Here is a 14849-nt window from a genome sequence, read left to right as displayed (position 1 = left end):
CAACAATTCCCAATTTCTCCAATTCTCAGTTGATTGAATTCTCAACACAAATAATGCAGAAAGCCTTGAAAAGTGAATTATAATACATCACTAAAAGCTTACCTGGTTCTCAGTGGTCTAAAGCCAGCAGTGATTTGACAATTTTGTGCATCATCATTGGGAAATGTGTAGCCAATGATGTTAAAGTTATTTAGATTATGGTCAAAGTCAAAAATTATTTCCAATGATTTGACTTCTTTTTTTTTAATTCTGAAAGCATGCAGAGAACAATTGTGCTATTGAAAAAAAACCGATAAAGTCAACTGTCATTTTAGAAATAGCACATATATCAAAGTGCATTTGTAAATGAGGGTTAAACACTTGAAAATTGAAGCCTTTTCATTCATGCATGAAGTATTGACAATTTTGAAGATTTGCACATGTTATTTATAAAAACCAATGATGGTAAATTTCTTTCAAATATGTTTGCTATTGCAGTGCACAATTTTTTAGTTTTGTAATTTAAATTAATTTTAAAATTTGCATGCTCGTACTGTATTTAAATATTCCCATAGCACAAATTGTAGTTGTGATATATGATTGAAATAGTCATACATCTTGATACTGCATAGGTATGAATTAAAGAAAAGGAGCCATTTCCCATCCATGCAGTAATTATATGTACCTGTTTGTTAACGGAGTCATGCTAACCCCGAAGGCACTTGTCCTCCCAAGTTATTTTGGTTGCTGGCTCTAGCATAGATAGCACTTGCTGAACTGTATATGACAGATTTGTGTTTCGATTGTGGATCGAAGGGTCTGTTTCCATGCTGTCCATCTCTATGACTCTATGAAACGCATAAGAGTGGATGAATCCCCAGGACCTGATCAGATGTACCCTAGAACTCTGTGGGAAGCTAGGGAAGTGATTACTGGGCCTTTTACTGAGATAGTCACAGGTGAGGTGCCAGAAGACTGGAGGCTGGCAAACGTGGTGCCACTGTATAAGCATGGTGGTAAGGATAAACCAGGGAACTATAGACCAGTGAGCCTGACATTGCTGGTCAGCAAGTTGTTGGAGGGAATTCTGAAGGACATGATATACATGTATTTGGGAAAGGCAGGGACTGATTAGGGATAGTCAACATGGCTTTGTGCGTGGGAAATCATGTCTCACAAACTTGATTGAGTTTTTTGAAGAAGTAACAAAGAGGACTGATGAGGGCAGAACAGTGGACGTGATCTATATGGACTTCAGTAAGGCATTCGACCAGGTTCCCCATGGGAGACTGGTTAACAATGTTAGATCTCATGGAATACAGGGGGAACTTGCCATTTGAATACAGAACTGACTCAATAGTAGAAGACAGAGGGTGGTGGTGGAAGGTTGTTTTTCAGACTGGAGACCTGTGACCAGTGGAGTGCCACAAGGATCGGTGCTGGCTGCACTACTTTTCATCATTTAAGTAAATGATTTGGATGTGAGCATAAGAGGTATAGTTAGTTGGTTTGCAGATGACACCAAAGTTGGAGGTTATCTCAGATTACAACGGGACCTAGACCAGGTGAGCCAATGGGCTGAGAAGTGGCAGATGGAGTTGAATTTAGATAAATGTGAGGTGCTGCATTTTGGGAATGCAAATCTTAGCAGGACTTATACACTTAATGGTAAGGTCCTTGGGAGTGTTGTTGAACAAAGAGATCTTGGAGTGCAGGTTCATAGCTCCTTGAAAGTGGAGTCACAGGTAGATAGGATAGTGAAGAAGGTGTTTGGTATGCTTTCCTTTATTGGTCAGAGTATTGAGTACAGGAGTTGGGAGATCATATTGCGGTTGTACAGGATATTGTTTAGGCCACTGTTGGAATATTGCGTGCAATTCTGGTCTCCTTCCTCTCGGAAAGATGTTGTGAAACTTGAAAGGGTTCAGAAAGAAATTTACAAAGGTGTTGCCAGGGTTGGAGGATTTGAGCTATAGGGAGAGGTTGAATAGGCTAGGACTGTTTTCCCTGGAATGTCGGAGGCTGAGGGGGTGACCTTATAGAGGTTTACAAAATCATGAGGGGCATGGTTAGGATAAAGAGACAAAGTCTTTTCCATGGGGTTGGGGAGTCCAGAACTAGAGGGCATAGGTTTAGCGTGAGAGGGAAAAGATATAAAAGAGACCTAAGGGGCAACTTTTTCACGCAGAGAGTGTTGCGTGTATGAAATGAGCTGCCAGAGGAAACGGTGGAGGCTCTTAAATGCAACATTTAAAAGGTATCTGAATGGGTATATGAATAGGAAGGGTTTGGAGGGATATGGGCCGGGTGCCGACAGGTGGGACTAGATTGGGTTGGGATATCTGGTTGGCGTGGACAAATTGGATCGAAGGGTCTGTTTCCATGCTGTACATCTCTATGACTCTAAGTGCAGTACAACAAAAACATAATTGTCCCTACTTAATGCTAATCTGGGTCATGTTAGTGTTTTCTGTTTTGCACTGGGAATTTCAGATCTTGTTAAAGTTCTGTGGCTATTATACCGACTTTTTTTAAAAATTTTGTGATGCTTACATTTTTGTCTGAGTATTTTTTAACCAGTGAACCATGACATTGAGAAAATAAAGTCCCTTAACACTGGCAGATTTTTTTAACTGTAGTTGCTTGAGGCTGATTTCTTTGTATACTCCCTTGGTAGAATGGTTTATCGCTTAATTAAATGGCAGACGGCATAAGCTCATCCGTAACCTCCAGCAAGATTTATATACCATTCTGAAAAGCAAAATCAAAGAGAATATCAAGCTGAAAAATTCTTTACACAAAGTTCAATGACTTGCTAATCAAACCCATTCTCAGCTGGTAATGAAGCCAGTTTTATAAAGATGTTTTTACGGGAAAAAAAAGCAGATTCTAGTTCACTGGTGACTAGAAACAACATGAAATATTGCATTTACAGTGGAGAGAAGAATTCAGAAACAGTGCTTTAGACGTTTTAATTTACTTGCTGATAAAGCCTTCAGTTATATATTGTTCGTCTTTTATCAGGAAAAGGTAGAAATGGAGTTCAGAATATCGCAGTTATCACCACCCTGATGAGCAAAGGCATCTTGCTTCCACTTTACTAACAGTGTACTTGTTTTGCTTGCACAGACTACTTTGACACTGCAATTTTGGAAGAAGGTTTGAGCAAAAATAACCATTCATCTTTTACTTGTGTTGTATATTTAAGTTGGTATGTGCATGTATGTGCTTGCAGAACTTCTTCATTTTTAAACGGAAATTTGTGCATTAAAGTCTTTCCTCTGAGCATTAAATGAAGACTGCATTTTTATAAATCTGACCGTGTAAAACCATGCAGTTGAACTGATAATGGAAGTTGAAGTATAAATAAATTTCACATCTTTGTATTGCTGCAATTAGATGTAAAATTGTTTGAGTATAGCTCAGTGAATGTAAGAAACTGGGGAAAATGAAAATGTAGCAGGAGTCACACTTGGGAATTTTTGTTCCTCTTCTCCATTACTCAACCTCCTCCCATCCTGTTCCCTTCGCTTTGTGATCCCTCCCACTCATGCTGCCATCCCCCGCCACATGTTTCCTCTCATGCTAGCAGCTCTCCCACTCGTGTTGTCCCTCTGTGTGCTGTCTTTGCATCCCCTCATATTTCTCTCCGTCACTTCCTTATCTTGTCAACCACCTCCTACTGCCATCCCTTCGTCCTCATGTCACTCCCTCAAACCTCTCTCCCAGCTGTCCACTCCCTGTCTCCCTGACGTCCCCACCCCTCTGTCTACCATTCCATCCCCCCATCTGTCGCCGTCCCTCCTGCAGTGTTGCCTGTCTATCTTGCACTGCCACCTCTCTCCATCTCGTCCCCTTATATTTTCATACCCCTTTCACTACCCTTCTGTCTATTTCTCTCTCTCATTATCAACTGTCTTCCTCTTCCTCCTATTGTCCTGTCCTCCTGATGCCTCTCTTTCTGCACCCTCCAACAGCTTCTTTCCCTCTCTTCAGTGCTAACTTTCACCTACTCATTTCTCCTCACCTTTCCTTTGTTCCTAGCCTCCTGCTCTTCCCTAACAGTAGTCTGCTCCCCTATCTCTCTTTTGCCAGCCATCTCTCTGTGCTGTCTGCTTTCTCCTTCCCTCTCAACCTCTGCTCTTTTACCTCTGCTATCTACAATTCAAAACCTATCCCAAATCTATAAATCTCCCCACATCCCTCCTTTATTTACACAGGGGAGGTTAAACTCAAGAGGATTACTAATGTCATGGCAGAATCAACAGTAATGTACTATATGTTATGTTGTACACATCCAAGTTTATAGTATTGTATTGTGTACTCATACCTTGGCTACTAAATTTTGTTGGTTAGTTCAAAGCAAAACAGCAGCACATCAGCACTATTAGAAAGCAAGCGTACAAACCGACAGCAAAAAAACTGATCAGACTGCGACTAGTAAGAAACAACTGGGGACTTCTGAAAAACGTTCCTGAATTGAAGATGTTATTTCTGGAGTAATTTAACTAATACACTCTACACATTCACAATCCTACTTTCTAATTTGGCTTATCAAGAAACTTGATTATTTAACAATTAATTTGTGTTCTTTGTCTTTTTTATTTGAGTTTACCTGTTCTGCTTCCCAGCTTACAGTGAATGAAAAGGAAACTTGTGCCAACTTCATGTGAACTATTCAATTTGCTGAAAATGTACCTACTCCTAACAACAGTTTATATTTCGCTGTTTTTATTTCATTAATTTTGGTTCTACCAACAACATTTTACTTTCTGGCAACTTCATTTTATAAATTTACAGGAAATATGTCATTTTCAATGGCTTTTCAATTTCTCCCCAGTTTTATGCAATTCATTCTGAAAACCTTGATCCCTGTTCATGGGGAATAGGTCCTTCTTTATTTGATTCATTTGGATAAAATGTTCTAAATGCATTTTATGCGATAACCTTATTTTTTGTATCTCATAAGACTAAATTGCAAGAGACACAACTTTTTAAATATATATGTTTACTTTGTGTTGTGTGTTTGGGTAAAGCATGGCCTACACTCAGCAAGCACATCGTTGCTTTCTTGTTTAATTTATTTGCCAGTGATACAACCTGTTCTGATGGTATTTGTTGACTAATTTAGTACAAAGTCATTACTTTGTTTCAGTAATGAAATGAGAATCTACAGTTTAATTAAAAGTGCAGCCTGATTCCCATTGATTTTATTCAAACAACTTTTGAAGAACATAGTGCATCAAAAGGTTAGGGTGATTGCAGTTGAACTTTTTAAAAAGATTTGGGGAATTCTTTTGGTCTAAGTAGCCAAGTTGATGGCCATTAAACGTATGCTACTACTGTGAATTGTGGGACAGCCCAATTGTCTAGTGTCACCACATAAAGGTAATAAATTCACCAAAGATTATTGTACTAATAACCAAGCCTTTAAATAACCACCAATTTTATTATTAAACTTGACAACTGTCTAAATGGAATGTACACTTTGTCTGTAGTTAACTAATTTATAGAAACAATATCTGTTCAACAGTGATGTTCTAATAATGATTTCTGGAGGAATTTGAGGGAGACAACTAGAAATCCTTTACTTCAATCATTAATATGTTTTTTTTACCTTTTTACTATGTCAACCGGTGATACGTGGGAAGTGTGTCACAATGCTCTGTTCTTCTAATGATACAGAATCTATAATATATAATTTTAAAAGTCTTCCAACACAGTGAGGATTTCTTGTTGATATTTATTGTACTTCTTGTGACATGATCCTTGAATCACTCATATTATTTTTTACTGTTGTAATTCCATCATATGCTATTAACTTCATTATTAGAAGTTAAACCTGTGAGCATTTTGAATTGGTAGCAGCCCCCCCCCCCCCCCCCGCACAAATCTAGCCTGGAGATCATATTGCTCAGAAATCTCCTCTTCAACTGTCGTCCAATAATATTTGTTGAAAATGAGGAATAATGTAACACTGTATAGATTTGTATGATCTTTAGCATCCACAGGAAAACTGTTTCTCATGCATTTTCTAATGCTGTGTTAAGCTTATTCCTGTTATATTTTATTTTGGTGCTGCCTATTTTGGACAAAAATCTGGGGGGCTATTATGCATTGGAATAGCAGAAGATCAAGTGATCTATCAAGGTGCAATGCCCAGGTGATTATCTCATTTTCGAAAGGAACAGCAGCTTATACTATAATGCATGTAGAGGTTGAATTGCAATCATAAAACAAGGAAGATCATGTTAAAACTAGCGATAAAAAAATCCCCTGCACATTGTAATTCTATAAATTTATGTACAGTACCTTTGGATGTAATATGTAATGTAATGTTAAAAGTCTTCTGTAGTCATTCATAAGTGGTGTTGTAGTTAATGTCTTTGTCACTTTCCCCAAGTTTTGTGCTGTGACTGATGCTGTAATTAAGTAATAAACAGGGTGACTGAGCAGGAAACAGTTGTTCATTTTGCTGTAGGCACTGCATTGTCTGAGTAATCATAACTCCCAGGGTAGATTTTAGCTGTATTGACTCATATGACAGATGTTCATTAGTTTATGAATTCCATTCTTTCATAACACCACATTTTCCTATGATGAACTTTTAAAATATGCAATGACTCTTGTTAAATTATTGTTTCATAACATTTTTGTGTACATTGAAAATAAATTATCAATCAATGTATTGTGTGCATTAGGATTAGAGTTCACTTTTTGAACTCGAGTTCAGAAGTCCAGGGTTTTGTTTACTGCAAAACTAAACCTCTGAAAAATATTTCCGCACTGGCTTACAAGGATCGAAGTTGGAGCCCTATCCATGGTTCTGCAAATGACAGGCCTTGTAGTAATTACAAAACAAGGTGCAGCTTCTGCAGAGCAATCTTATTGATGACCATAAGGGTCTTTCTGTGCAAGTATTCTGCCAGTATATTAAAAGTGCTGAAACTTGTTTAAGTTTTGTGCAAAATGATCCTTACTGATAAATTATTGCAAAGCCATATTGAAATCTCCTTTGTATTACACTTTATAAAAACACAAATTAAAACATTGGTGAAAAATTATTTTTTTTCAAACGTTCACAACTTCATTAAGAAACTGTGTAGGAGATGTCATACATAGCACCACTCAGGTTGCTAGTCCAATCATGGCTAACAATCAACTCTTCCATTATATTTCCTCGTATTAGACTTTTTAATCAAAGTCACCCACTCAGGATTAAAGCAGTACAATTAAAATGACTGATTCTTAAATAGTAAAACGACACATGCATATAATGTGGTTATGTTTTCCCAAAGTTAGTCATTTTGTACAGAGCAAAGGATATAACTCAATTGATATAACCTGTAGTATTGTTTGATCACCCCAGCAATTCTTATGCTTGAGCCAGTACTGCCTGTTGATTTCATGGAGAAAAGAATGCTGTCGTTTGACAGTTCCTCTTAATGTGATAGCGAACTAAAACACAAGGAGCACTTACAACAGTAAGTCATTTGAAACTCTCAATTTGACTTATCAGGAAGGAATATGCTAAGGGTAGAGCTTCTGCTTGTGGTGCAACTACCAAAAGAGGGGGCCATGGTGGCTCAGTGCTTAGCACTGCTGCCTCACAGCTCCCAGGTTCGATTCCAGCCTCGGGCGACTGTCTGTGTGGAGTTTGCACATTCTCCCTGTGTCTACATGGGTTACCTTCGGGTGCTCCGGTTTCCTCCTACAGTCCAAAGATGTGCAGGTTAGGTAAATTGCCCATAGTGTCAGGTGAAGGGGTAAATGTAGAGGAATGCTATGGATGGGTTGCTGTTCGGAGGGTCGATGTGGACTTGTTGGGCTGAAGGGCCTGTTTCCACACTGTGGGGAATCTATTCTAATTAAAAAGAGCAAACTTGTGTCTGTTCTAATCAGTGTTTTATTTCTGGGCATCCACTCAAGTGTATTTGCATGTTTCCAAGTTCACAATTGGTCTTGAAAAAGTGCAATTAGGCAGTACTTTAAAAGTTTTTTTTTTAAATTGCTTTTAAAAAATGAGTCATTATTTATTGAAGTTGCAACTCTGGTGTATTTAATTGAATTGAAAATGGGTTTAGTACAAATAAAGTATTTTTAATCACTGTCAATCAGTAGGTGTTAATAACCAGATTATACTTTGCTAACAAAAGACTTCAAAAAATATGTAGCACCATTTCCTAATAATATTGGAGATAAAGGAATCTATTACTTAGTAAATTAAACATTTACATTGAATTGCTTTTATAATGTGACTAATAGTACCCTTGCATCTAAAATACAAATGCATATTTATTTTATTGACTTAAGGTGAAGTTTTTAAAAGTCCCCTGAAAGTACTACACAGTGGAAGGGTCCAATGGAGATCTATGCGTATCCTTTGGCTTTTGACATACCATAATGAAAATTATATGGACTATTTCTGTCTCTGTTTTATACAAAGAATTAATAACTCATTACATGTCTAATTTTCCAAATCAGTCAAATTCTATTCCAAGTCTTCCAATACACTTTCTGTCTACACAGAAAAATTCTGAAGATTCATCATATTGAATGCAAAATGTTAACTATTTCTCACTCCACAGCTGCTGTCAAACCTGAGTTTCTCCAGCATTTTCTGTGTTTGATCCACTAGTATTATCTGTGGTATTCCCCATGTATTTTGTTTGTCACGCTACAGTAGACCGTTATCTTCATAGACAAACATAGTGTTTTCCTGTTCGTTTTTCCCCAACAGAGGCAAAGGAAATTGTTTTAAAAGCACAAATCCTGGCTGGTGGCAGAGGAAAGGGCAGCTTCACCAGTGGATTAAAGGGAGGAGTTCATTTAACTAAAAGGTAAGTTACTATTTTATTTTAGAATGTACTTTCAATAGTGTTTCAAAAAAAACTTAAGAAATTACATCCACAGATAATACAGGTAGACAACCCTTGATCCAAAATCCTGAAAATCAAAAAGTTGCAAAATCCCAAGGTTTTTTGTAAAGTTTTTATTTCATTAACAAGGTTGTTTGGCGTGCAAACAGTTAACCCAATCTACACCCACTCGATGCGTGTCACTCAGATGCGACGTGGGTGGGCGTGGCCCAGCACTGGCAGGCCTCAATTCTGTCTTAGGACCTGTTACTCACAGTGAGTTTGCTGTTCAGTAAATTTTAAAAAAAATTTCACTGTTGAGCTGTCACTTATTCCGAAATTCGAAAAATTTCGAATTCCGAAAACCAGCTAGTCCCAGCATTTTAGATAAAGGATTGTGTACCTGTACTATATTAAAAAGAGTTTTGGAACTGGAAGAGATGGTTTAAAAATTGTATAATGAGCGGACATGGTATGAAAGTGACAGGACAATGGCAACTGAAACAGTTCCTGATGAAGAGCTTTTACCCGAAACATCGATTTTCCTGCTCCTCGGATGCTGCCTGACCTGCTGTGCTTTTCCAGCACCACTCAAATTGCAACTGAAGTAGTATCCAGGCGAGTGCAAAATGCATAGCATGGAAAGAATAATAGACAATTATGTTGAAGTTGAAAAGGTAGAAACTGTCTGTGACCTATGGTTTTGACTAGGTTGACATTGAATGTATTTAACTGGTGCAGCAATAATACAGGTAGGATGTTAAAGTGTATAAGAAAAGTATGAAATTTGGGTATACTTTAACTTTAATTCTAAAGTCGGTTACAATTATAGACTGAGTTTGAGAGAGCGAATTTAAACATTTATTAGTCTGATTACTAACAAGACCCATTTTACGTGCACATTTGTTAGATATGTGATAACAAGTAGAAAAGCAATAATACTTAATTAAAGCAGTGTTTCTGTAATCGATCCATTTCATGATGTCCGCCTGTGTCACTGATTGACTCGGCAAAGGTCTCTTATTCTGTTCTGTTAATTGAAATTCGCCTTCTGTTTTTGGTCTTCCTTGTTGTGCATAGAGCCACGCTTATTAATTCCTAGTAGCCATTATACTCTGTGCACAATCAGACATGTTAGAATCTCATTGGCTTATTAGTGCAGGAACAATCTCAGATCGGTTAAACAGTACTTGAACAATTCCTTGATTTTTCAAAAGTAATGATTGTCTTACTGATACCAGTTCCTTTTGTCCCCTGATTTATTTTTGACAGGATAATCACTTTGCATGATCACTTTTATTTTAATAGCTTGTCTCTTTCCGCTTACCTTCATAGTTCTTTACCACGATAAGGTGGCACTGTTGAGGCTATTTGTGTACCAGCTTCGAGAGTGTAATGATTAACTAATAATTGACTATGATCCGAAGTGTCCCAGATGCATCTAAAAAGATCAGAACTTTACCACAGAACCTAATTCCAAATAAAGATATGCACAGACATGTATATACCCATTGGTATGGTATGTTCTTTAATTTATGCAACTAAACCAATTTATATGTATCCTTAACTAAAAACCTTTTCTCTCAAAATATTCTTGTGTGTTTGCCTAAGTTTAGCCTATGTCATAAAACAGCAATAAATCCATAAATAAATTACCTTTCTTTTCACCTCGGTCATATGGTATTCTTCCTTCGAGATACGTTTTTTGCAATTAATAACAATTAAACAGAATATAACTTGATAAAAAGCAAAATACTATGGAAATCTGAAATAAAAACAGATGTTGTTGGAGATACTAAGGACATCTGGCAGCAGCTAATGGGGGAGAAAAACAGCATTCATTTTTCAAGGTTTTTTATGATTGCAGAATTTAACTTAATTCCTGACTTGTTCAATCCAGTCAAAATTATTTTTATGGCAAGGTAACTAAATTGTACAAAAAACAATAATATATTTCAGAGGACACAGTCAAATTTAATGGTACCCTGCACAGATAATAGATTGAAAGCGACAATAGTTTTGTTACCAAAAGAGATGATCAAATGCAGGACACCGTGCATTGAATGGCCACACGTTTGATTCATGGAGATACTGGCTAAATGCACAAGAAAAGACTGGTGAAATTTTGAATTTTTGGCTTGGAAAGGTGTTGTCTGTGTAGTGGTCTTATAGTTAGTGATTAGTATACAGCTTGAAAGAAAATAAAAAGAAAATTAACAAATTAGGCAGCATTCAGGATTAAATATTTCAATAAATAAAAGGTCAGATTTGAAATTCGCATTCACACAGAGTGATAAGTGAGGAGAATGGACTTCCAAATAGACCATAAAAACACATAGCCTCCCCATCTTCTCAAGTCCTCGAAATTGTGTTACCCCTGAAATCAGTGTCCATCTTAGCCCAGGTCCATGTTTGAATCTAAACAGTGGGTTTCATCCCTGCCATTTAAAATACACTAACCACAGTGACAAGTGACAACCTCTGATTATTATATATTTTTCCTTCTTGTCCTCTGCAACCACTGTGACGAAGGCCCCACCCTTGGCAATTACCCTTATTTGATTTTCATTCCTCCTTATGTGATTTAGCTAAAAGATCTCCAGGAATGATGTCTGTTTGAACTCCCAAAATTATCTTTTGTCTCTCCAACAAGCTATCTTGGACACGAGGTGTGCTACTTCTTCATGCTACCCATGATGCTACAGTCTGCAAAAACAGCTACCTGATGAAGGAGCAGCACTCTGAAAGCTTGTACTTCCAAATAAACCCGTTGGACTATAACCTGGTGCTGTTTGATTTTTAACTTTGCAAAAATAGAGTCAGCTTCTACCTGTACAGTGATGACATCCAGCTCCGCTTCTACACTGTCTTTCTTGACCTCTTGCTACCTTTTCCCCTTTATAGACCTTTGTTTGACTTTGAATATTCGATGAACCTCAGTTTCTTTGTAATAAAAGTTTGGGAAACCAAAGTTTCCCTCTTACTTAATGCCATCAGCACCCTATTTCACCCAGAACTGAGTTTCTAACAATACAGTTTCTTACTTCATAAAGAATATCTTCATTTTCCACCTCTTGTGGTGCTTCAGTCCATCTGGAATCTTTGTCACGATCAGATTTGTATTTATGGAATGCAACAAAATTTGCCATTCGCAAAGGGCACTGAATTGGCATAAAGGACAGTGCTCCTTGCCTCTTACCAATTCCCAGCATCACACCTGAACTTTGTTCAGCATCATGTTCCACCAGATAGGAATGTTGAATCAAATAGTTAAATTAGCAAGGAATATTAGTTAAAAGGCCGAGCATTTGTTTGTTAATTGTTCATTTCTGCTTTTGTAAGGATTTGTTTGTTTACCACTTTAGAGAGGTCGGATATAGAGACTAGCAGTGAGGAAAAGTGCATAGTTATTTCTAAATTAAAAGCTACAATTAGTTAGCTATTGTTGAGGAACCAAACCCGAAAAAATCCAGTTCTGATGAAGAGTCACTGGACGTGAAACATTAACTCTGTTTTCTCCCCAGAGATGCTTCCAGATCTGCTGAGTTCATCCAGAATTTTCTGAATTTATTTAAGATTTACAACAGCAACAGTTCTTTGCTTTTGACTGAAAAGAAAAATCAGTTTGCATTGATTTCTTTGAAACTTACAAAATTATGCTGTGAGGGCCAAATTCTGTTTTATGTGCTGTTTCTCTCCTCCCACCACTAACAGAAATTAAGAGTACACTGGTCGGCCAAACCACGCATCCGTTCTCTCAGACCTTGCAGCTCTCTGACTTCATTGTTTTCCACAATATATTGAGTTAGGTGAACCCCTTCCTTTATATGCTCTAACTCCAACGTTTCACATCAAGGGACCTTTTGTTATTAAATTCCAGAATTATGACCCACTGCTGGAAAACTCAATCTCTCTTTCAAGTACCGCTAACCACTAGGGATAGAGTTTCTGCTGAATCTTAGTGATTTGTTTGCTCGTTCAGTTTTCCAGAAATTGGCTAAACTATGCAAAGGATTAAGAAATTTCAATTGCACATTACTTCTTGGGCAATTTGAGCTTGAGGTCTTTTGTTCTGGTTTAAAGCACATCATGCTGAAAGCCAGCTGTACACCCAAAACTGTCCATGGTGCTTGCTTAAATGTATAATAATGTACAGATTTCAAAAATTGAGCAAACTCTGAAAATTAAGCTTTTCTTTGAGAAACAAGGGCACTTAATAGGTAAAGATATAGATGCTATAGTCTTACTGGACCATAGGGCCATGCTCTCATGTGCCAGATGAAGGAGAATCCTTCCTTGCAACCTCAGCTGGTGCAAGAATTCAACTCATACTGTTAACGTCATTCTGCATTGCAAACTGGCCAACTGAGCTAACTGACCTCCTGTTGGTGAGTACATTCTAAAGAAAAATCAAAACAGATTTAACTTACTGAGAAACTGACTAATGTACATAAATGAACCTAGGTAAGTGTTCCATAGTTCATATTAGAAAACTCATATAATTTTGAGCACAGCTTACATCTGAGTAGACAATGTCATGCAATACTGAGATACTGTCAGATACATAGACTTGTAAATTCTCCCCTCCCCATTCACTGAGACCATAGCTGATTTACTAATCTTCAACTCAAATTTCCTGTGTCAAGGTACTGGAAAAGCACAGCAGGTCAGTCAGCATCCGAGGAGCAGGAGAATCAACGTTTCACAGATAAGCCCCTTATCAGGGCATTCCTGATGAAGGGCTTATGCCCAAAGCATTGATTCTCCTGCCCCTCAGATACTGCCTGATCTGCTGTGCTTTTCCAGCATCATACTCTCGATTCTGATCTCCAGCATCTGCAGTCTTGACTTTCTCCTAACTCTAATTTCCTGTCTTGCCCCTCTAAACCTTGATTCCATCATGAATTAGAAATCCATCTTTCTCAGCTTTGAATGTACTAACTGTCATAAGCTTCAATAGCCCTTTGTGGTAATGAATTGCAAAGATTGACTGTCATCTTAGAGGAAAAATAAATCCTTCTCATCTCTTTCTTAAATGGGTGACTATTTACTCTGAGATTATGCCATCTGGTCCTGGAGTGTCCATTCAGAATTTTATGTTATAATAATCTTGGAGGTTCATAGTTCCTTGAATGTGGAGTTGCAGTTAGGTAGGATAGTGAAGAAGGCATTTGGTATGCTTTCTGTTATTGGTCAGAGCACTGAGTATATGAGTTGAGAGGTCATATTGCAGCTGTACAGGACATTGGTTTGGTCACTTTTGGAATATTGCAGTTCTGGTCTCCCTCTTATCAGAAGGACATTGTGAAATTTGAAAGGGTTCAGAAAAGATTTACAAGGATGTTGCCAGGGTTGGAGGATTTTAACTATAGGGCGAAGCTGAATCGACTGGGGCTGTTTTCCCTGGATCATCAGATGCTGAGGGGTGACCTCATCGAGGTATATAAAATCATGAAGGGTATGGATAGGGTAAATAGACAAGGGTCTTTTCCCTGGGGTGGGAGAGTCCAGAACTCAAGGGCATAGGTTAGGGTGAGAGGAGAAAAATTTAAAAGGGACCAAAGGAGCAATGTTTTCATGCAGAGGGTGGTGCGTGTATAGAATGAGCTGCCAGAGGAAGTGGTGAAGGCTGGTACAATAACACCATTTAAAAGGTGTCTGGATGAGTATATGAATAGAAAGATTTAGTGGGATATGGGCCAAGTGCTAGCAAATGGGACTAGATTAGGTTAGGAAATCTGGTTGGCATGGACGAGTTGGACCGTAGGGTCTGTTTCTGTGCTGTACATCTCTATGACTCTACCTTTCATTCTTCTAAACATCAATGAGTATAGGCCTGACCTATCCAACCTCCCTCATAGAAAAAATCCCTCCATACCCGGAGTCAACCTTGTGAACCTGCTCTTGACTGCCTCCAATGTCAGCATATCTTTCCTCCGATAAAGAGATCAAAATTGACCTCAGTATTCCAGGTATGTTCGGACCGATACCTTGTATAGGTTTAGCAAAACC

The 14849-nt window shown here is 37.9% G+C and overlaps 1 protein-coding gene across 1 annotated transcript in view; it reads left to right on the top strand.

Moving 5' to 3' along the window:
• The window catches only part of suclg2 (succinate-CoA ligase GDP-forming subunit beta), a 314651-nt gene that overhangs the window by 148806 nt on the left and 150996 nt on the right, over positions 1-14849 (top strand). The window contains exon 3 of the mRNA XM_087994422.1: positions 8720-8819. Coding sequence (XP_087850548.1) covers positions 8720-8819 — 100 coding nt within the window. The remainder of the gene's footprint in view (positions 1-8719; positions 8820-14849) is intronic.

This window comes from Chiloscyllium plagiosum, unplaced genomic scaffold (genome assembly GCF_037043375.1).
Source record: "Chiloscyllium plagiosum isolate Xiang-an unplaced genomic scaffold, Cpla_swu_hap1 HiC_scaffold_14, whole genome shotgun sequence".
NCBI classification, from domain to species: domain Eukaryota; kingdom Metazoa; phylum Chordata; class Chondrichthyes; order Orectolobiformes; family Hemiscylliidae; genus Chiloscyllium; species Chiloscyllium plagiosum.
This window is presented reverse-complemented; position numbering and strand designations above follow the sequence as displayed.